At 37.2% G+C, this 27,756-nt stretch overlaps 1 protein-coding gene across 1 annotated transcript; it reads left to right on the forward strand.

Annotated features, from left to right (window-relative positions):
- LOC103027344 (dpy-19 like 4) lies at positions 1 to 27,529 on the forward strand. Its single transcript, XM_022671984.2, has 20 exons — positions 1 to 332; positions 2,906 to 3,001; positions 3,140 to 3,352; positions 4,540 to 4,664; positions 7,512 to 7,602; positions 9,502 to 9,623; positions 10,638 to 10,783; positions 12,307 to 12,430; positions 13,037 to 13,171; positions 13,836 to 13,967; positions 14,422 to 14,523; positions 15,119 to 15,192; positions 15,336 to 15,494; positions 16,851 to 16,970; positions 18,527 to 18,647; positions 18,764 to 18,820; positions 20,918 to 21,000; positions 22,542 to 22,674; positions 23,848 to 24,006; positions 25,056 to 27,529. Exons 1-20 carry the CDS (start codon positions 320 to 322, stop codon positions 25,218 to 25,220), a joined length of 2,370 nt encoding a protein of 789 aa, XP_022527705.2. The 5' UTR covers positions 1 to 319; the 3' UTR covers positions 25,221 to 27,529.
- Positions 27,530 to 27,756: the final 227 nt, after the last annotated feature.

Here is a 27,756-nt window from a genome sequence, read left to right on the forward strand (position 1 = left end):
CAGCTCTGCAAAGTTGAGACGGCCCGAGTCGAATCGCCGGATGAACTTGTTTGGGTTTAGTTTTTAGAGGTTATTAGAAAAAAGCAGCATTAATGGGGCTTTTAAACCGGATAGGCTGTTAAACAAGAACCCAAACACATGAACCTGAGCCGAAACAGCGTTTAATTCGGTTTAGTTTCGCGTCAAACTGGATACATAGCTAGCGTTAAGACCTTAACTTCAGCTTCAGCTACAGCTACAGCTAGCCTAGCCGATAAACCTTTCATTTAAAGCCATAAAACATGGAAGCAGGTCTGGTGTGAAGCTTCTCCAGGGGCTGATGGGGGATGCAGGTATAGCTGTTTTATTTATTTACGTTCTATTGTTGTTTTACAGCAGGTTTGAGTGGCTAATTGCATAGCTGTAGTTGTCATATTTGTCTTCTCCGTTCCACCTTAAATTTTGCATTAGTTTTAGCCTTGTACCTACTGAATGCTAGTATGCAACTGCTGCAGCATTTAAGGTGGAATGGAGAGTTTCGATAGCTAATTTCAGGTGGCTAATAAAGACCACACTGAAGCTACTTCAACCTTCAAAATACCTTAACCCCTTAAAATGCCTTGTCCTGTATACGGGCTACAGGTGTAGGTGATACAAAAGATAAGATAAGATAATCCTTTATTAATCCCACAGTGGGAAAAATTTACCATGTTACAGCAGTGCAGAGTAAAGGACAGAGAAACAGAAAAGGTATAAACAAATAATGATAAATCTATATATACAAAAAACTATTGCAGGAAAATATATAAAGATACTTAAAAATTATATATAGTAAAAGAAAAATATATATACATCTAGTGCATAGAGATATGATTATGGTAGGGTGGACCAGTATTATTGCACAAGAGTAACAGTGAATAAATATCAAATAAATAGTATTTCTGCAGTAAAATGACTTATTTAAGTTACATTCTGAAAATTTAAAGGGTTTAGAAACCTCATACAGGACACCTGGAGAAGCTGCCTGTTCACTCTCTAATGCAACTAATAATTACAGTTCTAACAGGAATCAACACAAATTTTGCAGGTCTGAAAATAGACGTAAAAACTAGACAAACATAAGCTAAAGGTTTGGAGGACATGACCTGTGATTTGTGTTCAGGAAAATATTAATTTTAAAGTTCATGAAAGAGCTTATATTCATTATATTTTGACATTTGCAGATTTACTTAAATATTATTTTTTATATTTTCTATTACAATTACAATGTTTCTAATAAAACATCAAAGCTTTTTAATGTAATGCTTGCTTTTCAGGCAGACAATTAACAAAAATCCTGTCCTGTTATGGGGTTAATTAATACATCAACACCTAATTTAGGGGTGGGCAATATGGCCCTAAAATAATATCACAATATTTCATGGTATTATCACGATAACGATACTCTTGGCAATATGACAAAAAAAAAAAAAAAACGCTACTGCAACAAAACAAAACTTTTTATTATTGTATACGATATGATATTGCACACCTCTGACTTAGATATTTAAAAAAACACAAGAATTTTAGCAAATTTGTAACAGAACTCCAAATATCTCCATATATTCAGGATTAAAGTAGAATAAATGGCACTGGACAGATATAATCTGTCTCTAGTAGATATTTAATATGAAATGAGAAATGTGTGAATTTTTCTTTTGCTTAAAAACAGCAAAAAAGTAGAACCCTGGTGTGATAATTAGGGATGAGTGTTATGGCACGATATTTCAGGGTATAATATTGTTCACGATATTCAAAAATGTTGCCGATATTATCGCGTGTGGTCATTTCTGCCTCTGCAGCGCCCTCAGGTTTAGCTGTTCGATTATAATCGAGAATTTGTTTAACCCTTGTGTGGTGTTCGGGTCTGTGGGACCCGTTTTCATTTTTCATCAAATGACACTAAAAAAAAAAAATTCTAACTCACACTCATTGGCATTGGCTCATTTTTTGTAAAAAAAAAAAAAAAAAACATGTTTCAAAACACATTTTCGATAAACACACACTGTACACCCCCCCCCCCTACACATTTATATTACATACAGTATGTTTGGCCAAGGGCTAATAAACATTGCTTAATTTGTAAATTTGAAACTAAACAAATTTTCTACTCATATCTTGAGTTTAATTCATTTTTTACATTTTATTAAAAAACTAATAAAAAAAGAGCAGCACTTTTTGAAAGAAATGTAACATAAGAAAGGTAAAGGGCAAATATTAACCATGTAAGCTGTTTATATTGCTTGCAATTTAGGTGAAGCAAGCATGTGTAAAGCATTTTAATGTAAAATTGCTTAATTTTGCTGAATTAAATACAAGTAACAAAGTAAACGAGTAACAAAAATATGACCAGCACACAAGGGTTAAAGGACCGCACTACACCAAGTGCTGGGTACAGATAAATAAAGGGAAAGGGATGATGGGCTCCCTGACACAGTTCACACTCTGCATCCAAGAGTGCACAAAACAACAGATTACGTTATAACTTTCTAAATATCCGAACATTCTACTTTTAAACTTATTCTGAGCATTTAAAGGAATTTTAATCCTATTTAAATCTCTTTCTTGTATTTTTAAGCAATTGAGGGCATGTTTTGAACACAAAAAAAGAAAAAAATATCATCAGATTAGTCGGCTACCAAAATAATTACATTTACATTTATGTGTTTAGCAGACACCCTTATCCAGAGCAACTTACAACAGTGCTTCATTGTTTACTCCAAATATCCATAGCTAGTTGGTAGAGACTAGAAGCAAGAGATACACAAAGCTTTGATAATGTTTAGAACCCTAGGATATATATTTTTAAAAGTTAGATTTGTGCTAACATTAAACCTTTGAATGTCTCATGTTTGAATCTTATTAACCCTGACCAATCTTGATCTAGAAATGGCAGAACTGCGATCCAGAAAAAGAGAAGGAGAGAAGAAGAAAGAAGATGCTGCATCTGAAGTAGACCAACAAAACCACAATGGTGTAGCTGGTAAGTAAGGTAACATGCACCAGAATCTTGTTATGTAGCTTGTTGGTTTACTAAAGCTAATGGAGAAGTATCTCATTAGATTATATTCTTTACTTCATGTTAAAATGGAGGTTTAACCCCCCTCCATGCACTTTTCAGATGATTTCTCAAGAGATGAGGACCATCCCAATGGAGTTGAAGATGCCGAGCCCATTAATACAATGGAGAAGACACACACAGACAGTGGTAGCACTATAACTGAGGAGTCCGGATCAGGTGCTGGAAATGTGGGCGGTGCCTCACCCACAGGGACAGAGGAGGAAAAAGTGCAGACCACAGGCTCAGCCAAGAGCGCAATGAAAAACAGCAAAAGTAAGTAGATGCTTTAATAGGAAAGGGTGTGCTTTGTTGCTGAACAGTTTTGATACTTTTATTTGAATTTAGAAATGTTCCTATCTATTTGAAACACTATAGCTGTCTGTTCCGTCTTGATTCCGTTTCTTCTCAACCACCATTGGATAAATTGTTTATTTATTCTTTAGTTAGTTAATTATTTAGTTAGCAGTCAATTTGGTATATTCAGTTTTCCCGTGAGAGATTCTGCTCTGTCTCTTAAGAAATTTCCCTTCTGCAGTGCTAATTTAGTCACTTCCTTACCCTCTTTTCCCTTTACACTGATAACAACCTTGCAACCTTAAAACACCTAAAGAGAGTTGTTCATCATATCTGCAGAGTTGACATTGCCCCCCCCCCCCTTCCTTTGGTTTATAAGTCTTTTTGATTGTTCTGGGAAAATCCCAACCAAAGATTACACCCCAAGTGCCCCCACTTACATCCCCAGCATACTCCTGTCTAAATGCCTATCTTTCCTTTTCCTGCACCCCCATGCAGTGCTCAGGGCAGTTTCCAATATATTGAAGGTCCTCCAGAATGTCTTAGACAGTCAGATGGACAGAGAGAGGAGGAACAGGGGACCTGTAGCCAACAGAATGTCGACACTGTTAACCAACTAAGCTGTGCCCGTTTATGCTTTTCTGTCTGCATGAGAATAAAGTAGCAGTCGGAACATCAAGCCTCCTGACTCCTGAATCTGACTTCTGATTTCTGAAGGCTGAATTTAATTTAGAGTTTAACCTGCTTTTGTTGGAGTAACTGTCTTCTATCTAGGATTTTTTTCCTGTTAGATTTTAGCATTTATATAAGAGCATTACAGCATGGAGCTCCATAATTCCAGAGAACACAGTTCCACTGTGTGTCTCATCAGTTGGGAGCCTTTACACTTGTGTGTCCGGATAGGGCTTTAGTAGTGTCATTTTCCCATGTGATTAGTCCTGTGTGTTTTGCCCTCATTGATGCGATTGGACCATCAGTGCTAATATTGCACACTGGTGATGATGGAACATGTTGAGTAAATGTCAGAAGTAATACCACTAGATGTTGCATGTTGTAGGTATTATGTAAAGTCTGAAAACATCTGTGACCTGGTTACGGTGTGCATGTTTACCATGGTTTGACTGCTGTCTCTCTCTTTTTCTCTTTTCTGTTTCCTCCTCCTGCAGCTGTACTTCTTCAGCGGATAGTGAAGGTGTTCATCGGTTGCCTCGCTGCAGTCACCTGTGGGATGATGTATGCAGTTTATCTGTCTACATACCACGAGAGAAAGTTCTGGTTCTCCAGCAGACAGGTAATGTTACTGAACTGCAGTGGTTGGTGTCTATGCACACTTGTATCTTGGTTTTACAATAATTAATGCTGTGCTAGTATAATTATGTATTGCATTATTATTTATGTGATGCAGTTTAAGACAGGCCAGTATTACTAGTTGTTTTTAAATCGCAAAAATGCCTATGAAGAAGCTGCATTCACACGTGTCATCTTCTTTGTGTTTGGTCCTGATGTGGAATGAAATACTGCGGTTAATAAAATAATGGTTTTCACAGCTAGCACTCATCTGATTTTCTGTTTTTAATCCTTCTTTTCTTCCATTTTCTTCCATTTATTTTTGTTCATGAAGGTTTAATTTGCTTGACATCCACCAAACTGTACTTAAATCTTATCTGTGTGATGTTTTTCATCCCTGATTCCTCCTTTTCAATCCCTTTAATTTAATAATTTGCAGACTCATTGTACTGTTTTAGGTGATATAGAGATGGACAATAACTGAATACCAAAATACATTGGGATAAAACATTTTCAGTTTCTATAACAGTGATATGATTATCAGCATCGGTCACTTACTGACGTTCTTGACAGTTTTTTATGACTTTTAAATAGTTTGTATTGATACCGGCATTATATTGTATCAACCTGCATAAAGAATTGTACTGGAACAGATATTTTGTCTGTTAAGAGTTTAGGTAGGTGGTATACTGCAGCACTGAATGATAAAGAGCAGGTGGAAGGGTTGAGGACAGAAATGGTGGAGGCCATTAATAGAATTGATAAGTCTTTTCTGCCAGGTAAATTAAAATTGTGGTGTCTGCAGTTTTTTGTTGCCTCGTCTAAGGTGGCCACTTACAGTTTATGATATTCCGATTTCTGAGGTTGAGAGGTTAGAAAGGGTTATGAGCAAGGCTATAAGGACATGGTTGGGGGTGCCGCGTTGCCTTAGTAGTGTGGCGTGGTGTGGGAGAGGGATGCTGGAACTGCCGTTGACGAGCTTGGTTGAGGAGTTCAAATGTGCTAAGGTAGGACGTGAAATGCAGTTGTTAGGGTCAAAAGACGGGCTGGTTAAAGCAACAGCACCAGTGACTAGGTCTGGGAGAAAGTGGAATGCTCGAGAAGCTACTCAAGCCGCAAGGAGGGCACTGGAGCACAGGGATGTTGTGGGGCAGGTGCAAAATGGGAGGGCAGGATTAGGTTTAGGTGATTCTTGGAAAGCATTCGGCAAGGCCACATCACCTGAGAAAAGGCGTATGGTTACAGGGTTTATTCGTGAGCAGGAGGAGGAAGCAAGGAGGGCAAAAGCAGCAGGGCAGAGTAAACAGGGGCAGTGGATGAGATGGGAAAGTGTAGAGAAGCGGAGAATCACCTGGCGAGAGTTATGGGGATTGGATACAGGCCGTATAAAGTTTCTTTTGGGAGCTACATATGATGTTCTGCCAACGCCACAAAACCTTGCTCAGTGGGTGGGTGAGGATCCAAGTTGTAAGCTATGTGCAGGAAGTGGCACGCTGAAGCACATTTTGTCGGCATGTAAGGTGAGTCTATCCCAGGGGCGCTACACATGGAGGCATAATCAGGTACTTAGATCTCTTGCAGGTGCACTTGATAAGAAACGGTTAGAAGTTAATAACATGCCCGTGGTAGGTTGCAGTAGGGTAATCACGTTTGTGCGTGAGGGGCAGCATAGTGGAGAAACAGCACAGTGCTTGAAAACTGCTGGTAAGTGGGCCAATGCACGAGATTGGAAGTTATTAGTGGATGTAGGTAGTAAACTGCAGATCCCAGAGTGCATTCTGGTTACAACCTTGAGGCCGGATGTAGTGTTGTACTCTGAAAGTAAGCGGATAGTGTATTTTATAGAACTGACTGTTCCGTTTGAAGACGAGGTAGATGGAGCTTATGAAAGGAAAAGGCTGAAGTATACAGACTTGGTGGCTGAGGTGAGAGAGCGTGGGTGGCAAGCGTATATTAGACCGGTAGAGGTAGGTACTAGAGGCTTTGTTGCGAAGTCTGCCACAAGACTGCTGTCTTAATTCGGAATTAGAGGTCGTGTGCTAAGGACTGTAGTGAAGGAGTTGTCAGATGTAGCTGAAAGATCTAGTCAGTGGTTGTGGTTCAGAAGGGCTGAGGCTGTGTGGGGAAGGGAGTGAGTTTGTGCTTCTACAGCAAGCTTGGAGGGGGGTGGGTCTGGGACGCCAGACTTCACTGTTGAGCCTTCTGGAGGTGTCGTGGGCCTAATTCAGCGAAACACTGACGAAGGAAGGTGCCTGCCTGATGACCCCTGAGAAGAGCTTGCACTGAAGTTTGTGTTAGAGTTTGGATGAAGGGGATTGGTGTGGTCCTGCTCTTGTAATAATTTGTCTTATGAGTTTTTGTAGACGTCTGAGTACTTGGCAGTTGAGGCACGGACCATGAACATAGTTCGCTATGCTTCTGGATTCTTGTCGAGCCAGTATCGGATGGTAGTGGTTGCTGTGTTCTGCTCACGCAACTTATAATGTGATTTATTGTGTGTGATTGTGCTTAGGTAAGTGTGTTGTTGCCATAGTTAAAGGAAGTGAGCTTAGATTAAGGAGGGATTCTGTGTGTTCATAGGTTATTTTTTGGTAGGTCTGTTACTTGGCAGTTGAGGCAATGGACCATGAACATAGTGTTAGGCTGTGCTTCTGGATTCTTGTCGAGCCAGTATCAGATTGTGGTGGTTTTGCTATTGTTGTTAGTTGAGTGAGTAGTAGATCCTGGCTGAGCCCTATGCATAACCCCAGCTGTTAGGTGCAGGATTTGTCAATTTCCTGTATTATATTACTCTGTATTATCCAGTCCTAAGGTGATCGGATTTTCATAGTCTTTATCTTTTACCCCATAGGAGATGGAGAGGGAGATTACCTTCCAGGGCGGCAGCGGGCTTTATTATTACTACTATAAACACATGCTCTTCGCTTCATCATTTGAGAGGGGTAATACAGTTTTTAACTGTTTTTAGGCTCTTTAAATGTGCTCATGTGTTAATGTAAATGTGATGCCAGCAAACACTCAGGTTCAGTGGCTAGAAGATCTGCTTTACTTTGTGCTTTAGAGCTGTTTTTATTTATTTATTTTTAACTGATTTACTGATTCGTCAGGCCATAGAATGAGGATGTAAAACTCCACTGCATTTCTGTCCAGTGTAGAGAGAAAATGCTATCTTCTGCTGGAAGATTGTATTAAAATGATTTGTAAATAGTTGCAATCATATCCCGCAAGTCCTTAAATAAATTTTGTTAATAAATGTCTTAAATTTACTGTGAATTTACTGTAGGTATTAAATGTTCAGACGGTGTGTTTAATGCTGGTGGGAAATCACAGTGGCCCACCGTAAACATCTAATCCAGGAGAGAACTAAGGTTAGCAGAGAGCTAACTAACATACAAATGTTAGTGGTGAGTTAGTTCTCTCCTTAGTAACGTGGCTAACTCACCCTAACTCTACTATGTTAGCTAGCTTACCGCTAATGTTGGTTAGCTCTCCGCTAACCTTAGTTCTCTCTCGGGTAACGTAGCTAACATTAGCGGCGAGTTAGTTCTGTCCTCAGTAACGTAGCTAACTCACTGTATGCTGTATGTAACATTAGTATGTTAGCTAGCTCATGGCTAAAGTTAGCTACATTACTGGGGAGAGAACTAAGGTTAATGGAGAGCTGGCTAACATTAGCAGTGAGCTAGCTAACATACTCATGTTAGTCGAGTTAGTTCTGTCCTCAGTAACGTAGCTAACTTGCTGCTAACGTTAGTATTTTAGCTACCTCGCGGCTAATGTTAGCTACATTACTGGGGAGAGAACATTATCGGCTATCATAGCGGTAAGCTAGCTAACATACTAAAATTAACGGCGAGTTAGCTAACGTTACCAGAGAGAAAACTAAGGATATCGGTGAGCTAGCTTACATTAGCGGAGAGCTAGCTAACATACAAACATTAGAGGTGAGTTAGCTAACATTAGTAGTGAGCTGGCTAACATACTAGCTTTAACGGCGAGTTAGGTAATGTAACTGGGACAGAACTAAGGTTAATGGAGAGCTAGCTAATATAATAACATTAGCAGTGAGTAAGCTAACGTTACCAGGAAGAGAACTAAGGTTAACGGAGAGCTAGCTAATATAATAACATTAGCAGTGAGTAAGCTAATGTGAGTAAGCTAATGTTACCAGGGAGAGAACTAAGGTTAACAGAGAGCTAGCTAATATAATAACATTAGCAGTGAGTAAGCTAACGTTACCAGGGAGAGAACTAAGGTTAACGGAGAGCTAGCTAATATAATAACATTAGCAGTGAGTAAGCTAACGTTACCAGGGAGAGAACTAAGGTTAACGGAGAGCTAGCTAACATTAGCGGAGGACTAGCTAACATTTTTATGTTATCAAGCACCACTTTTAAAGATATGGCCAAATCAGATAATCATAAATGGACACTGATAATTTCTTGAGAAGATGTTTTTTTCAGTAGTATTAGTAGAAGTAGCAGTAATGTTGGTAGTAGTAGTAGTATTATAGACATCATCACTACAATTAAATTGATTATAATCTCTTCTCCCCATATGTGCAGGAAGCTACAAAAGAGCTCATGCAACAAATGGGGAACATTTACGTTTTGATTTCCAAGACAATTAATTATTTTCTGCCAAAGAAATTACATTTAAAATGGTGCAAGATCCCTGCACTCACAGCGGTTTGAAAAAACATAAAATGTTATTGCATTCAAATAGACTAAATGTATCTACCCTTCATTATTTGAGAGAAAGCAGTTAGTGTTCTCGGCTGAGCAACTGACTTCTTTATTTCAGTGATCTGATCTCTAACCTTAATTTCTGTCTCTATGCAGGTGTATATGAGCTTACACGGGATAACAGGACGGTTTCTGGTCAGACCATAAATGCAGTTGAGCAGCTTTCACTCTACCCAGAACTCCTAAGCAGCCTGCTCTACAGACTCATTGGCAGCCAGGTCAGATACCTGATACTGCATGCTCTCTGCATGTATTTGTACATTTTCTGTAAGATTTTCCCCAGGCATGTGTTTCGCGTTTGCATTTAAGTGTCACCTGCCCAGCCAGACAGATAGTCTCTGTGATGTCTCTGGAAGTCAGGCTTCTCTGTCACCCACCACAGATCAGCTGCCCACCGTCCAGTTTTTGCCACCTGCCTCAAACTAGTTGCTCACTCTCTACTAGCGAGAACACTATATGAACACTAACTGCTGGCATAGCTATTCAACTGAATATATTAGACCTATGTGGATGTATAATGAGTTTTTAACTTATGTTTATAAGTTGTATGACTGGAGGAGGATGGGTCCCCCTTTTATACTAGCCTTAATAGTACATGTAATAGTACATGTAAGTAAGTAAGTAAGTAAGTAGTACCTCCTTAATCTATGTCTTATAACAACTGAACACACTTGGATTTGAACATCAGCTGCCAGTACAGTTAAGTTAGCAAGCGGTACGTGTCCACTGGCACTTTTCTTCAACGCATGTCGCCGTGCCAGATCTCTCGGCTCGCCCCGTGTGGGCGTCTGTGACGTTTTTGATATTCAAATGTAGCAACTGATGTAGACAATCATAAGTTTAATATTTTAAACTTACAGTGAGATTTAGTTTAGTAAATCTCACTGTAATTTTCAGCTTCTCTTCTGTGGTTAAAGGTGCCTGTTCTGTGTGTGAAAGGCTTGTATGTGTGTGACGTCGCAACCTGCTCTTCTCTGATTGGCTGAACACAGTGCAGCTGCCGTATTAATTTGAATAAAGTTGAGCTCTGCTGAACTTTTTAGCTGGAGCGTTTTTACTCTGTCCATTCAAATGAATCAAATCAAAGTTTACTCATAAAATGCATCATGACGGTGGTACAGCTAGTGATGGAATGCTGTGCGATATGTTCCATTGACATAAAAAAGTCAATATAAACAATACGATGCATAAAAGCAGTTCTCTTTTCCTCCCTGTTCTCTCTCATACTGTAGAATGCCATCGAGCCAGTGTATTTCTACATAGGGGTGGTGTTTGGCCTGCAGGCAGTGTATGTGACTGCTCTGTTCATCTGCAGCTGGGTGATGAGTGGCACCTGGGTGGCGGGTATGCTCACAGTAGCCTGGTACATCATCAACAGGTGAGACTCATTTAAGTAAACAGGTATCAGCAAGCTCAGATCATGCCTTTGAATGCTTTACCAATATGTGTTCACAAAGACTACATTTACACAGCAGGTGAAATGGCCCAAGTCTGATTTTCTGCCTAAGCATGATATTTCTTTTATATTTTATTTATTTTATACATTAAGTTTCATCTATATTTTTGTCAGAATTTTAAGAGCTCTGAGTGAGTTCGGGCTGCTCCCTGGGCCTATCACCTAGATTTCACTTTATTCAGACACGTCTCTTTTTCTTCACCTAATGCTGCAGGTCTGTGGGTGCGTTTGGCTAATTCATTAGGAACACCATTAGGAACTCACGGCTGCTGTCCATTTTTCGTATACCCACGGTTATTTCGAACTGACACTTCCTGATGTATTTATTGTAGTCTCAGAAAGGATCAAGTGATGCCTGCCACACTACTTTAAACTTCATTTATTTAAGCTATTTTTAATTTTTCATTCATTTTAATATATCTGTTGTCTGTTAATATATACCTGATAATTAAAAAGGATAGTTTAATGCTGTGAACAGTCTATGTAAAATCAGTTGGCTAAATATATGTGAAACCAATTTTTTTTCCAGAGAAACCATTTTATTTATTTTATTTGTATTATTTTATTTCAATTTTTAATTGTTTTATTGGGTTTTATATTACTTACAAAAAATACAAAAACAATAATATAGAGAGTCCAGGGAAACAGTATAAGCTGTGCACATACAGACGATAAAATAAAGTGTGTGTCTCTTAATTTAACAAGTACAAGAACACCTTTTCATCAGTGCCAAATCCAAACACAGAGGGGACATAACATCATAGGATGTTCAAATGTAGAGATGAATTTTAGAATGATTTTATTAAGAATTTCAGTTGGACTTTTCCAAATACAGCTGTACCAATATTCTGGCCTTATCACTATGGTAACCAGGAAATTGTGAGCTGAGGGCTTGTTTATATGCTGCTGTGCATGGAAATGTTGGTTCTTAGTCAAGCATCTTCAAACACAGACAGGCATGAATTGGACATGAATGAGAGAGTGTGAGAGAGTGTGAGAGAGTGTGAGAGAGTGTGAGAGAGTGTGAGAGAGTGTGAGAGAGTGTGAGAGAGTGTGAGAGAGTGTGAGAGAGTGTGAGAGAGTGTGAGAGAGTGTGAGAGAGTGTGAGAGAGTGTGAGAGTTTCTTTCCATTGGTCTTCTCTGGCCTAGTATAGTGCCATCTGCTGGCCATGTAAAGTTGTGCACGTTCTAATATGAGGGCCCCCTGTTTAATTTACTACATTTAGATTCACATTAAAGACTTAAAAACTATGAAGAAACACTTCTGCAATTATGTAGTAGAGAAAGACATTGTTTGTCCTTCACAAACACCTGGCATAAAAACTCAACCCAGCTGGTTTGGGACGAGTAGGAGCGCAGAGTGAAGGAAAAGCAGTGTACACTGGGTTCTAATGTGAGTGAGCTGGTTGAGTTTTGCTTTTCCTCTGTTTGATTCTTCACTGCAGGCCGGACACGACTAAAGTGGATTATGCAATCCCTCTGCGGGACAACTGGGCCCTCCCTTACTTCTCCTGCCAAGTGGCCGCTCTGACCGGCTTTCTGAGCAACAGCATCAGCTCTGCTACAGAGGTGAGAACTGATCAGAAGACAGTCATGACGGATGAATTCATATATGAGCCCTGGTTTTATTTTTCCCTGGTGTTTGTTAGTGCACTTTTGCAAATCTTCCCTATCCTTCAAAAAAAGATGTAGATGGCAGAAGAAAGGAGTCTTAAGAGACTGTCAGTGCAGGAAGTTGTTACAGCTTTGAGATGATTTGTTCAAAGTTCAGAACCCTGGCAGTATCCAGGCTAACCAAGTTCTTTCTTCAGCTCTTCAACTCTCCGACCCGTCGACTCTCCCAGACTCTTTGACTCACTCCTACCAAAGACTGAATAGTCTTTAGGCAGAGGGTGGGAGGAGTAGGATATATGTGTTTAAGACACAGAAATGCTTAAGCTGGGAAATATGTTACAATATTACAATGTAAAACCTTTTTTTCTGTTCTTTATTTTTAACCTATTGACATCTTCTTTTTGACCGTTTTTAAAAACCAATAGAAATTCTCTAAAAACAAAGGTTCTGCATAACTGCAAAGATATGTATGGTTCATGTGGTGCATGCTGTGGATTTGACAGGGCTGTTTGTGTTTTGCCTATGTTTTTGCGTAAGTCTGATGGCTTGTGTGTGTTTTAGATGTTCTGTTACCTGCTGATGAGTGTGACCACGTTCAGCTTCATCGTGATGTGGGAGCACAGCCACTATGTGCTGTTTGTACAGGGAGTCGCACTGTTACTGCTGGACTGCTTCGACCTTGTTCCACCTCGCAAGGTACACACACACACACACACACACACACAAACAACTGTAAATATGCATGTTTATTTAATAACTATTTTTGATAAATTGGTTGTATTGCAAAATATGGCTTGAACAAAAATAATGGCACATAGATTGCTTTATTTCAAATGGTTAAAAATTCTTACTCAAATACTTTTGTAATTTTTTACTTTTTGACAATGTGATTGTAGCTGGTGTTTTTTTTTAATTGTGTCATTGAGTCATAGAGCAATAGAAATGCTTCAATTTTACTTGAAACAGTCTTTTTACATTGACCTCCTTTGGCTTTTTTACTCTCCTGTGAAGCTGACATTTTGTAAATGGAAAGTGTTTTTTTTTTTCATCAGTTCAGTATTTTTGGAATGCTTGTAAATATATTGTTTTCCTCTCCATGTTTGACCAGTGTATAAATACTTCTTTCATTCATGTATATGCTATTCAGTGATCAAAAAATGAACTTGAATCATAGCATTGCTTCTCAGTCACATTGAATTAGATTTATTTTAGTGTTCATTAAGTAATTTCCTGGATAGTAAAAATTCTGATCATATCTGAGATCAGATGTTTACAACTCTAATAATGAAGTGTTCCTAAATGTTCAGAGTGATGTTTTGTGTGAAATAATTTTCCTTATTTATTTCTATCATGTATATAGACAGCAGACATTCATAAGGTGTACCTGAGCTCCTTGTTACTGGCCTATGTTCTGCAATATCAGAGGCCCAGTCTGCTCTCCTGCCCTCTGCTCAGCCTGCTTATAGCCAGCCTGCTGGCCAGGTACCTGCAGGTAACATTCTTGCACTTTCTGTTTTGCTGTTAACTGAGAGTTTTATCTGTTTTTTTTTCTCCTCTCTCTTCCACCGCTTGCTCTTTCTCTGTCTTGTTTTACTTTTTATCCTCACCTTTTTGATGTACCCTTCTCTCTCATTGTAAATAAGAATGTGTTCCTAATGACTTACCTGGTTAAATTAAAGGTTTAATAAAAAAACATTTTGTCAGATTGTGCTATTTTTATGAATTGCACTAAATTCTCAGTTTAAAGTTACAATACTTTGTTTGTATGATTGATGTAGTTTCCTTTTCCTTCTTGATTTAAAAAAAAAAGAAACACAGTGTTTCATAATTTAATCCTATGCTGTGATCGGTCTTAAGGGCAAAACACAAAACACACAAGATATGAAAATATTAAGCGCTTCAGTTTCTTTGCATTTCTTTCATCAGCCTGCACTTTTTTTTTGTAGCAAAACATGAAAATGGGCCCCCTGGTGGCGAGACTAATGAAGATTGTGCTGCATCTATACCTGGTCTTCACCACAGGCATCACTTTTAACTACCTAGTTAAGGTGAGATGACAACAGCAGTCCTCTTAAGCAAAGGTGGTCACTAGGGGGTGGGGTTTCATACCGTGTTGCACACAGTTATAATGTCATAATTATTTTATTGGTGAAAAAATAGAATAAAAATGATATTAGTGGCATTTTATCTTGCTTTAAGGGTTATTTACATTTATTTGTATAATTGTTTGTTTGTAGTTTATTAGCATGCAGGACACATTCTGCATTTAAGTTTTGTGGTACTTTTTTTGTGAAGGTTTTTTTATTTTACATACTTGTGTTACATTATTATTATATTAAAAACCAAAGATTCTATGCAAGTATCTGTAATTTACAAAATAGACAAGTTTACAGATGTTTTTTTTCTACAAAAAACATATAAAACTTAACTTTTATGTTGTTTTAGTAAGCTATTCCTGAAATAAATATAAAATTATAAAAAAAATCAGTTTTGTCACCAAGAAAAAAAACAAAATTATTGCAAGAATATCCTGAAGTGTTGATATTTTTTAGAGCCATGTTGCCCACCCCTAGTAAATTAAAAAAAAAATGATTTGTCCCTCCTGAGAGAGTACTAAAGTTTATTTATTCTCCTATTATGTAGAAAATTCTTCCAACAAATCAGAATGACTTCATACTGAAGTTTCTGGAGGTCAAGTTTGGACTGAATACAACAACGTGAGTTTCAAGCTCTTGACAAAAACGCTTTTATGACTTTTGTGTACTTATGTGTGTGTTATAAATATTTTTATAAAAAATATATATAAAAAGTATGGTAATTGGTGATCAGTGTCTTTGTTTCTCCTTGTTGTTTGTTTCAGGGAGTTCATCCCGAACCTGCTGTTGTGTGAGGAGGGTTTTCAGTCCCCAGGACAGGATTTCTTCCTGCGCCTCACCCAGGCCTCCGTCCTGCCTTTCTATGTCCTGGTGCTTTTAGTGTGCCTCATCTCAACCATGCAGACCATCTACAGGAGACTCAGGTATCTATGGGGCTTTGTGTGTGTTTGTGTTAGTGTTTGCTGGCAGATTCATTTGTTTTTATTTGCATTTTTATTTATGTAGTGGCACTCCGTTTCCTGCAAATCCTTTTGTACCACCTTTTGCCGTCAGTCTAACAACCAGTATTTGAAAAAACGTGGGCGAGTCCGAATCTTCTTTTTAAGGTTTACTTCTAAAAAACAAAGGCAAACATTAGACTGGACTCGATATAGGGCAGTCAAAAACTGTGTTGCTTCCAATGTATCTAACAGCAATCTGACTACTAACTTACATGCAGTAGAAATGACGTGTTTTCGACATATTTTAACCCTTTTAACTAATTTATTCTTCAAATAAAATACTCCTTCTCTGGCTCTTACAATTTATTTTATTTTACTTTTTTATTAATTTATTTACTTTTCATACTGGCATAAATTCCAAATTGCTTAGCGAAAAGGCTGCATGATATATGGCTTGGATGTCTGCTGTTTATTTGAGTTTAGAAATTGTGATGATTGATCAGTCAGTAAAGCATGTTAAAGGTCTCATTCCATCGTTTTTTTCTTCTTTCATTCTTTTTAAAATGTCTAGTTGTGGTCTCTGCCATGTGAACTGTTTTGTGAAAAAAGTGCTCAGGTGTTTCTATTTTGCCCTGCTTTAGATCACTGAATTAGAGGTCTCTGGAGAAAGACAGGATTTCTGCTCTTGCTCATAAATATTCATACATGCAAATATATCACCTCTGATTGGCTAACAGCACTGCAGCAGAGAATGCCTACGTGTCTTCCCCCCACAGTCAATTTTACAACTCTAAAACTCAAATGTCAAAATGTTTTCAGAGATACAGCCTTAGTTATAAATATACAGCACTGAGTGCTAGATAAAGTTAGCCCTTAAATGTTTTCAATGCAGCTGGGGAGTTTCACCACGTGGAAGCCCCAAAGTCCGCTCTATATTATAAAATCTGACGCGAACAGCGCTGCTTTGACCGGTGTTTTGCCGAATTGTGCTAGTTTGTCACACCGTGCTTCCTTAGTGTATATTTAATATCTCTGTAAAACGCGGAAACAATCGGAGATCCTACTTAAACCTATAGTTACTTATAGTTCCTGATCGACTCTGAACATTTCTGAACATTTTCTTTTCCTAGCTACTGCAGACAATGGAGGCTGGGGAAGAGTTTCATGTGCAGCCTCATATACAATTAGAATTCATTTGGAAAACGTCAGCTGCCAATCATAATTGTTATATTGTTGTATAATTGTTATACCTGCTATATTGTAAACAAGAGATATCAGGATTTGTACAGAATGGGACTGGTCAAATGTGCTTCCCTGAATATTTGTCATTGTTTGCAGTGGTGAGCGGTTAAAGGGCAGCGTGCGGATGGAGGACGGGCGAATAGGAGAACGCCCAGATGTGATCTACCATGTTCTCCACACGCTGCTGTTCGGAGCTCTCGCCATGATGTTCCAGGGGTAAAATACACTTACTGTAATCATTACACTCCTACTGAAACACTAGGGGTGTAACGATACACTCTGCTTATGATTCGATTCGATTCACGATACTGAGATCACGATTCGATCTCATATTTTATGATAAAAAAAAAATGGAAATGTATTATTTTTTTCTGAAGCAACTGAAACAACGTAAAACAATGCATTTTTCCATAACAAAATGATTTTAGTTTCCTGCAATTACAGGTAATTACCAAAAACAGAGGTATAATATTGTAATCAAAATGCTTTATTTTGGCTTCAGCATCTTAAATAACCAAGTGAAACATATATTTTTTCCTGAAACATAACATAACATACCCTCTTAGTTATCTGCATTTAAAAGAATAAAGAATTATCTTTAAACTATGTTACTGCAACAAAGTGTGCTTCTGTAACAGAGTAGGTACATAAAAATCATTATGTAGACCTAGGATTAGGATTAGACTACAATAATGATGTCTAAATGACTTTCCTCTAATGAAATATAATTTAACATGGTTTAAGAATAGAGAATAAATTCTAAACAAATGATTTTTTTTATATTGAGCTTATGGTCTACGTGCAAAAACACACAGAAAAAAACAGTAATAAGGCTATGCACTGCACAGCGCTGCCAGTCAAGTGTGTAATACGGACATGTGGAGTCCTAGCAAATTAAGGATATCGACATAGCTCAAATTAAAGAACACTGAACCAACCATACATTTAATTATAAAGAACATAAATTGTCCAGATTTTTATTTAGATGAAGGACAGAACATTTTAAATTAAAGTCACTGTTCTCAGTTTGGGAAAGAACTGGAATATTAGTTTTTAAGGCTCTGATGCTACTGTTGCATTTTGACTGTCATTACATGCATCGTGATAAATATTCTGTATCATGAAAATGTCTTTAGATATCATGATATAGTATTTTTATTGCCCAGTCAATCAATTAATCAATCAATCAACATTTATTTTCACTTGGGAATACATTAAGGGTGACCCTCATTTACATTGTTGCCGAGCATTTACAGTATAAAAGGGATTGAAAACATTTAATTCGAAATTAAAAACAATAAGAAATAAAACAATAAAATAAAAGAAATACTATTTTTAAATCAACATATAACATATATGAGGAAAATATATATGTAAAAAGAAAAAAATAGAAGATTCTAAGACCATAAAAACAAATTCAAACATAAAAAGTAAAGAATTTATCAAATATAAAATAAAGAAAAAGATCATAGTAAAAGTAAAGCTAAGTGATAAGAATATGACATTATACAATTAATAAAAAAAAACAAAGAACATAATCAACATATAACATTAGAATAAAAAACGAAACTAATAATACATTAAAAATAAATAAATATAAAAATTTGAAATATAAACTCTAATTTAAAACAATCACAGGCTTTCTGATGCTGATCAGTTTGCTGGGATCTCTGAATCATTATTAGCAGCAGATGTTTTATATTGAGTCTCCTGGTTCAGTGTCCTGCTCTCATCATCGTCTTCGATTGTCCCCCCACCACCCCCCACTGTAGGACGAAGTACCTTTGGACGCCGTACGTGTGTGCCTTCACTGCATTTGGTGTGTGTTCTCCAGAGCTCTGGATGACTGTGTTCAGATGGATCAGGCTGAGGTCTGTTCATCCTGTAGTGCTGGTGAGTGTTCATTAATGGTCAAGTGAATGTGTGATTGCTTGGCTTTTAATTTACGCAGTTTTATTGTTCACAATTTCTCACTGATGAAAACACTTTGTTTGTGATGTTTCCCTCAGGCACTAATACTGAGCACAGCTGTACCGACTATCATTGGCTTCAGCCTGTGGAGAGAGGTGAGTTCTGAAACTTGAGAGTTATAACTTGGCACTAAAATAATATCACAATATTATTTTTTTTTTTATGATGATGATTCTCAAAATATTTAATGATATGACAAACTATTGTATAATACACAACTACAACAAAATAAAAAATATATTTTTATATCATATTATATATGATATGGTACACACAGAAGTTCAAGAATTTTTCAGATTTGTAACACAAGTCAATGATCCAGAATGAAATGATACTAATAATAATGCACTCCATATATCTCCATATATCCAGGATTAAAGTAAAATAAATGATACTAGACCAATTTAATCTATCTCCAGTGAATATGTAATTGGAAAAGAGAATAGTGTGAATTTTCTTTTGCTAAAAACAGCAATAAAGTAGTACCCTGATGTGAAAATTAGGGGTGGGTAATATGGCACGATATTTCAGGGTATATTGTTTTATTGTTGCAATAGCAGCTATTCTTCCTGAGGTCCAACCAACATCTCGTACATAACAAATGAAAATCACATTTCATAGATAAATGCACATACCAAAAAAGTTCTATACAAATAAATAAATAAATAAACAAAACAAAACAATATGCAGTCAAAACAAAACAAAGACAAGTACAACATATAGTTGTATACTAGATGTACACAAATTCATACAAAATACATACACAATATAATGATAGTAGGATTAAGAAAATTATAAAGAAAATGACTGGCATGACTGCCAATTACTATTATTAAATCTGTATAATTCATATATTACTTATTCAAATCTTTATAGCCCCCATTCTGCATGTAGACAGAAATTCATCTATCGTTCATGACCTTTAGATAATGTTTTTTAATTCATTTTTTTAAACCTTGTTTTGCTATTAGTGTTGAGTAGTGGAATAGGCAAGCAGTTCCACTATTTAATGGCTCTGTAAATGAACGTTTTACACATGTAATTGGTCTAAGCTCATGGTGGTGTGTAACAATTTTGTGTTGAGTATCTCATAGTATTAGTTTCTCTCTCTGTTATTTTTTGTAATTGATCATAAAGGCCCACTGGATATTTTTGATTATTAGTGTTCTTTATTAGTCCCACAAGGTTTGCTCTAAACCTATACTCAACCTTTAGCCACTTTATCTGCTTGTGCATTTTATTTATGTTTGTGCTCTATGGACACCATAAAACCATCCTCGCTGCCTTGTTCTGAAATATCTGTAATTTTGTTAAATATTCATATGCTGCATATTATCGTTCACGATATTCAAAAATGTGGCTCATTATTATTGAGTTTTTTTTTTTTTGTTTGTTTTTTACTGTGAAATGTTTTTTTTTGAAAGCCCTCTAAAAAGCTAACATTCCTAAAAGAACAGCGTATTCTGCACACAGAGCATTAACAAATCTGCCTGTTCCCCTCGAATTTCGCTGTTCAAATCTTGGCAACTTAGTGAGCCAAGCCAAACCGAGCAAGCATCTGCTGTTTGTTCTGCCAATCAGCCATTAATTAGCTTGTTTGTCCATTGGTTTGTTCAGCTGGTTATGGCAGCATTCCACTTTCTCTAATGTGAATTACATACAGCATTGCCACATAAAACCTGGATTTGGCTATTTAGAGGTATATGTTTGAGTAAAATGAACATTGTTGTTTTATTCTATAAACTACAAACAATACTTCTCCCAAATTCCAAATAAAACTACTATAATTTAGAGCATATATGTGCAGAAAATTAGAAATAGCTGAAATAACAAAAAAGATATTTCAGACCTCAAATAATGCAAAGAAAACAAGTTCATATTCATAAAGTTTTAAGAGTTCAGAAATCAATATTTGGTGGAATAACCCTGGTTTTTAATCACAGTTTTCATGCATCTTGGAATGTTCTCCACCAGTCGTACACACTGCTTTTGTATAACTTTATGCCACTGTGTTAATATTACACTGTAGAAAATTATTTTAATAAAGAAACAACGAAGAAAATTGAATGAGAAGGTGTGTCTAAACTTTTGATTGGAACTGTGTATCTCTATCCCAACAAGTAGCAATGGAATTGCTGTTTTATCACTGTTTATATGGAGTGTTTAACATGCGGATTGTTTTTTTTTTGCAGTATTTCCCGCGTGTGCTGTCTGAGCTGACGGAGGTGCAGGAGTTTTATGATCCAGACACTGTGGAGCTGATGAACTGGATTAAGTGAGTTTAATAACTCCTTTCCTTTTTTATGAAATGCGCATGTTATGTCTTCAGGTGCCACTGTGTGAGACAAAGTGAGTACTAGCTAAGATGATGGACAGATTACTTCTGTTTAAATTGGCAGTCCATGTATAATGTTTTTTAAACTGAAAGCAGAAGCATATCTGAGTGGAGAAGAACATAGATAAAATATTGTGTTTAAAGGTACCAGTGTGCTGGAATGACCATCCCTGCAAAGCCTAATATATTCATTCTAAAAAGGTGGGTGTCTGGTCACTTTTCACAGGAGTTCTTCTGGCCATATCATGCATTTTTACGTACTTACATCAAACTTGCAGCCTCTAAAAGTGGATCCAGCTCAGTTTTACTGAACTTGAGCGGCTGGTGGAGCAATGGAGACTTCAGAAGGGGAACCTCAGAGCTCAGTATCTCATTTACCCCTAGTAAAACCAAAGAAACGAAAGAGTGAAGTTTCTGACTGAGCACTCAGAGAAATCTCTCTTTGACTGAACATAACCTGGAATCATATTCATTACATCCACCCGGTTTAAAATGATTCTTACGCATGCTCAGTGCAATTACCCACTCTCAATTTTACGGACATCAGCTTAAAATAGAGGTTTGGGGTTCCAGGGCGGCACAGGGGGGACCTTGTGCAGATGCTGCAGGTGGTGCGTGTGTCACAAAGCTCTAGGGGCATGTGGTGGGTGAAGTGTCAGTGCTAAGTTGCTGCTTTCCACCTAGTGTTTCTGTGAAGGCTCTGGACTAGGGATGTGCAATATTGTATCTTACATAATAATATCGGAATATGAATGATATTCTATCGTGCCATATCACCCACCCCTAATTATCACGGTACCACCAGGGTACTACCTTTTTGCTGTTTTTAGCAAAGAAAAATTCACACAGTTCTCATTTCCTGTTATATATCTGCTAGAGAATTATCATATCTGTGCAGTATCATTTATGTTACTTTAATCCTGGATATATGGAGATATTTGGAGTGCATTATTGGTATCATGACATTCTAGATCATTGACTTCTGTTACAAATCTGATTAAATTCTTATATATTTCAATATCTCAGTTAGGGTTGTGCCATAACATATCATATGCAGTAATAAAATAAAATTTTCATTTTGTTGCAGTAGTACATTTTTTTTTTTTTTTTTAGCTATCGTCAGGGTTTGTACGGTCATGAAAAACCTGGAAAAGTCATGGAATTTGAAAATAGAAAATAGCAGCAGGCTTGGATAAGTTTTGGAAAAATAAAAATGCTCAGAAAGTTTTTAATAAAAGTAATGGAAATTTGGTCTACAAATGTCTGCACTGATGTTTCAAAAATCGTATGGTCATGAAAATTTGCCTTGAATTCATTGAAAAGTCATTTTCATGTACATTTTTCAATAAAGTTGGAATGAATACAGGAATAATTGTTTGTGTAACCAGCAAAGAAATGTACATTTCTTATTATTAAAAAAACAAAAAAAACAAAGATGGTCATGATGCAGATTTTTCTCTTTCTCTCTTTTCCTGCTGCAGAAGTCAGGCTCCTCTGGCAGCAGTGTTTGCTGGTAGTCCTGCACTGCTGGGCACAGTCAAACTCTGCACAGGGTGGCCAGTCACCAGCCTGCCTCTATATACAGACCTCAACCTGCTGCAGAGGAGTGAGAGTGTAAGTGCATGCATTTGTATATATATGTAATTTCTCTAAAGACTTCTACTTTTAATAGGTTCAGAGTTCTCTGTGTTTCTGTATCTTTTTCTAGTTATTATGATAAAAGTGTGAATGTGCTGTGTGTAAATACGTAAATGCTGCAGTAGAGAGTACATTAACACAGTCTGTTAAAATTCACCCCCTTCTTTAAGCAATATATGATTGAAGTGTTTTTTGTACAATACACTTTTAAAATATACTATTAGAAACAATACTAAACTTACTGTTTTTGGTTTTTAGTGTTGAGAGGTCTTGAATTTTAAACAAATGTTCTCTCTCTCTCTCTCTTTCTCTCTCACGCTCTCTCTCTTTCTTTATCTCACACTCTCTAAACATGTTCTCTCTTTCTCTCACACTCTCTAAACATTTTCTCTCTCTTTCTCTCACTCACTCTCTCTCTCTCACACACACACTCTAAACATTTTCTCTCTTTCTCTCTCTTTCACTCTCTTACACTCACACTCTCTCTCTATCACTCTCTCACTTACTCTCACTCACTCACTCACACTCTCTCACTCTCTCACACACACTCTAAACATTTTCTCTCTCTCTCTCTCTCTTACTCTTACACTCACACTCTCTCTCTATCACTCTCACTCACACTCTCACTCACTCACTCACTCACTCACTCACTCACTCACTCACTCACTCTCTCACTCACACTCTCTCTCTCACTCACTCACTCACACTCACTCTCTTACTCACACTCTCTCTCTCTCTCTCTCTCTCACACTCTCTCTCTATCACTCTCTCTCTCTCACTCTCACTCACACTCTCTCTCTCACTCTCTCACTCACACTCTCTCTCTCACACTCTCACTCACACTCTCTCTCTCTCTCTCACACACTCTCTCTCTCACTCACTCACTCACACTCTCTCTCTCACTCTCTCACTCACACTCTCTCTCTCACTCTCTCACTCACACTCTCTCACTCACACTCTCTCTCTCTCTCTCACACACTCTCTCTCTCACTCACTCACTCACTCACACTCTCTCTCTCACTCTCTCACTCACACTCTCTCTCTCACTCTCTCACTCACACTCTCTCTCTCTCTCTCTCTCTCTCTCTCTCACACTCTCTCTCTTGTACACACACTCTCTCTCTCTGCATGTGTGTGTGTGTGTTGCAGACGTATCAGGTGTATGCTATGCGCTCTGCTGAGGAAGTGTACAAGCTGTTGACTGCTCAGAAGAGCAGCTACATTATTATAGAAGAGGAGCTGTGTAATGAGATGAGTCCCGTTAGAGGCTGCAGGATCAAAGACCTGCTTGACTACGCCAATGGCCATGTTAGTAGATCTCCATTACACACACACACACACACACACACATACACACACACACACACAATTTCTCTCTCTTTCTTTCTCTCCCTCCAGCAACGTAATTTCACCCACACGTAACCTCATTACATGCTGCAGGGTTTCTGCGGGTCCTTAAAAAGTCTTAAAATGCCTTAAATTAAAATCCGAGTAATTAAGGTCTTAAATGATCTTAAATTTTCAGGAAATTGGCTGTAGGTATTACATTTTCAGATGGTGCGTTTACTGCAGGTCGGAAAGCAAAGTGGCCCATCATACCATACCATACCGTATCAGTGACCCCTAATTATAACATCAGGATACTACTTTTTTGCTGTTTTTAGCAAAAGAAAAATTCACACTGTTCTCATTTCCCATTATATATCTACTAGAGACAGATTATATCTGTCCAGTATCATTTATTTTACTTTAATTCTGGATATATGAAGAGATATTTGGAGTGCATTATTATTATCATGACGTTTTGAATCATTGACTTCTGTTACAAATCTTATTTTTTAATGTCTCAGTTAGGGGAGTGCCATATAATATATTGTATGCAATAATAAAACTTAATTTTCATTTTGTGGCAGTAGTGTATTCCTGAAAAAAAAAAAAATATATATATTGCATATTATTGAGTATAATTATCGCAAAAATAACATTCTTATATATAACATTATTTTAGGGCCATATCGCCCACCCCTATATGTCACACTGAACAGAGATCCAGGTCATATTATAATATTTTTTCATTTTACATTGCAATTAATTAAAAATTATCTCCTTAAGGCTTAAGATAACATTTCAGTTGCTTATTGTACTGAAAAAAATATCAAATCACAATACCCTTTAGAACAAACACGCAAATAAACAGTACAGGCATAACACAAAAAACAAAAATGGTGCATACAACCCTTCTAAACTGTTTTTAATGATTGATTAAATTTAAATCCTGTTTATTTTCCAATAAAGTGAAATATTTTAGTGTAGATGAAGTTTGTTTGTTTGTGTGTCCTCTCTTTGTTTTCCACTAGATGGTGTATGATCAAGGTGAAATGTACACTTTTTCCAAGCATGGCCGATTCTGTCACGAGATCAAAATGAACTACTCCCCGTACACCAACTACTTCACTCGAGTGTTCTGGAACCGCTCGTACCATGTCTACCGAGTCAACTCTGTCATTTCCTTCCAGTACTGAGGACTGCTGCTTCCCCATTGCTCCTCTTCTTTCTCCCTGTTTTACTTTCACTCCATGATGAGCTCTGAGTTACTGGAACTCCAGATTCCTGGAGTCTGGGATGAGAAATCCCACACAAGACTTTTTAAATGGATTGTAAGGTTGCCTCAGATTTCAGTTCTGCACAATGACTTTTGGTGCTGTGATGTGTGAATGTGAAGGAGTGTGTTGAAGGATGGTTCTGTGTGTGTGCGTGTGTGTGTGCGTGCGTTTGTGCGTGCGTGCGTGTGTGCTCACTTTCGGTCTGTAGTCCTTTTGAACCGTTTCATGGCCTGGGTCCAGATTCACAAAGTAAAAGCTGATAATGGCCCTCTTTCCCAATAGAAGCTCATTCCTGCTACCTAACAAAATAATAATCATCCAGCGCATTGTGTTTATTATTATTAAGTAAACTGCTATCTCAATATTTTGACACACTAAGTCATTATTTTGAGATAGCAAGTCATTATTTTGAGGTACTATCTCAATATTTTGAGATACTAAGTCATTATTTTGAGATACTATCTCAATATTTTAAGATACTATCTCAATATTTTGAGATACTAAGTCATTATTTTGAGATAAGTGTGTTTACTTTTGGGGGAAAATTAGTTTTTTTATTTTATTTATTAATATTAAGTAAACTGCTGTCTCATTATTTTGAGATACGATTCCATTATTTTGAGATACTAAGTCATTATTTTGAGATACTATCTTAACATGTTGAGATACTATCTCAATATTTTGAGATAGTATGTCAAAATAATGACTTACTATCTCAATATTTTGAGATACTAAGTGTGTTTGCTTTTGGGAGAAAAGTTTATTTTATTTATTATTATTAAGTTAACTGCTATATCAATATTTTGACATACTAAGTCATTATTTTAAGATTCGATTTCATTATTTGAGATACTATCCAAATATTTTAAGATAGTCATTATAAATAAATAAATAGGGCGCCGAGTGGTCCAACAGTCTAAAGCGCTGCCACTATGAGCAGGAGGTCGCAGGTTCGAACCCCAGCTCATGCAGCTTTGCCACCAAGCTGCCGGCGCTCAGAGGGAGCAACAATTGGCCCTGCTGGGTAGATGGTGCTCTCTCCCCACATCACTCCTATGGTGATATCTGCAGCACAGGGCGTCTGTGAGCTGATGTATCAGAACCGAGTCGCTGCGCTTTCCTCCGAGCATGCTGTGATGCTGCTCGGCAATGCTGCATCAGCAGCAGCTCGAAAAGAAGTGGTGGCTGACTTCACATGTATCTGAGGAAGCATGTGTTAGTCTTCACCCTCCTGGTGTGTTGGGGCTTTACTAGTGATAGGGGGAGTCCTAATGGGTGGGTTGGGTAATTGGCCGTGTAAATTGGGGAGAAAATGGGAAAAATCTGAAATAAAATTGTTATTATAAATAAAGAAATAAATAAATAGTCATTATAAATAGAAGCGTGTTATTAAATCAATCCCTGCTCTGCAAGATCCAGAGGCTTATTTTGATATTGTGTGATTCCTCTAAAAGCACCAATATTTTATGATTTGTGAATCCACGTCTGAAGTAGTCCTCAATAATAGTATCCATTTTGCATCTTTGTCCTACCTGCTTCTGTCTCTGTACAGTCTACTAGTATCTCAAAATAATGACTTACTATCTTAAAATAATGAGAGACTAGTTTACTTAATTATAATAAAAAACGTGCTGGATTAATTTTTTTTTTAGGTGGTGGAAATAGGCTTACATATCTTTCACCTTCTTAATACTTTCTTAGGGCTTTTCTATAGAACTAATTTAAGATAATCTTTAACATTTAAAACTGTGTTAGAACATTCAGAGTGCTGCTTTTATTATAAATCCCATTGTAATCATAAACTGATCAAATCTCAAATAAAAAACACTGGAGAATATCAGAATTGATCAGTAATAACTGTATAAGCGTATTAAAAAAAAAAAGGGTTATTCTTAAAAAAACGTTAGCAAATATGACAATATATTCTTGAGGGACTGTTAGTGCCTGGAAAATAAAAGTGGTTTGCTCGTGTGACGAGCAACGCTTGGGAACGCTTAGTTTTATCCTCTCTTTCCTATATTTGCTATCCACTTCACATATTTATCTGAAAAGTGGATAAATAGTAATAATAACAGTTACACTTTTATTTTAATCTGTAAAATGCAGCATAAACAAAAACAAGTTACAAATTGCTACATAAAAAAACACAACTACACAGAGTATCTCAAAAAATACATTTTGAGAAGCCACCAAAACTGAGCAAATGACATTCCCTGGTCTGCCCTATTTAGCCGTACTCACTGTCTTAAAATTCTTAGGACAGCTTTTGTGAATCTGGCCCGAGGTCCGTGGTGTGTTGTAAAGGATAGCACAGTAAATCTGCATTGATTTGTTTGAAGGGAGTTTTATTCTAAATATTCTAAAGCTTTAATACGATAAGCTGGCCTGTATTGCAGTGAACACTGATTGAAACGTTATAAAGTGCAAGAGTTGTAGAGATCTCCTCCTCCTGACA

The sequence above is a fragment of the Astyanax mexicanus genome, chromosome 2 (assembly GCF_023375975.1).
Source record: "Astyanax mexicanus isolate ESR-SI-001 chromosome 2, AstMex3_surface, whole genome shotgun sequence".
In the NCBI taxonomy this organism is placed as follows: Eukaryota; Metazoa; Chordata; class Actinopteri; order Characiformes; family Acestrorhamphidae; genus Astyanax; species Astyanax mexicanus.

Bases quoted from the DNA above. Each gene is read 5' to 3' on its own strand.
- LOC103027344 (XM_022671984.2), top strand. The intron at 4,665-7,511 runs GTAATGTTACTG...TTTACCCCATAG, and splicing joins TCTGGTTCTCCAGCAGACAG to GAGATGGAGAGGGAGATTAC. The intron at 14,524-15,118 runs GTGAGATGACAA...CCTATTATGTAG, and splicing joins CTTTTAACTACCTAGTTAAG to AAAATTCTTCCAACAAATCA.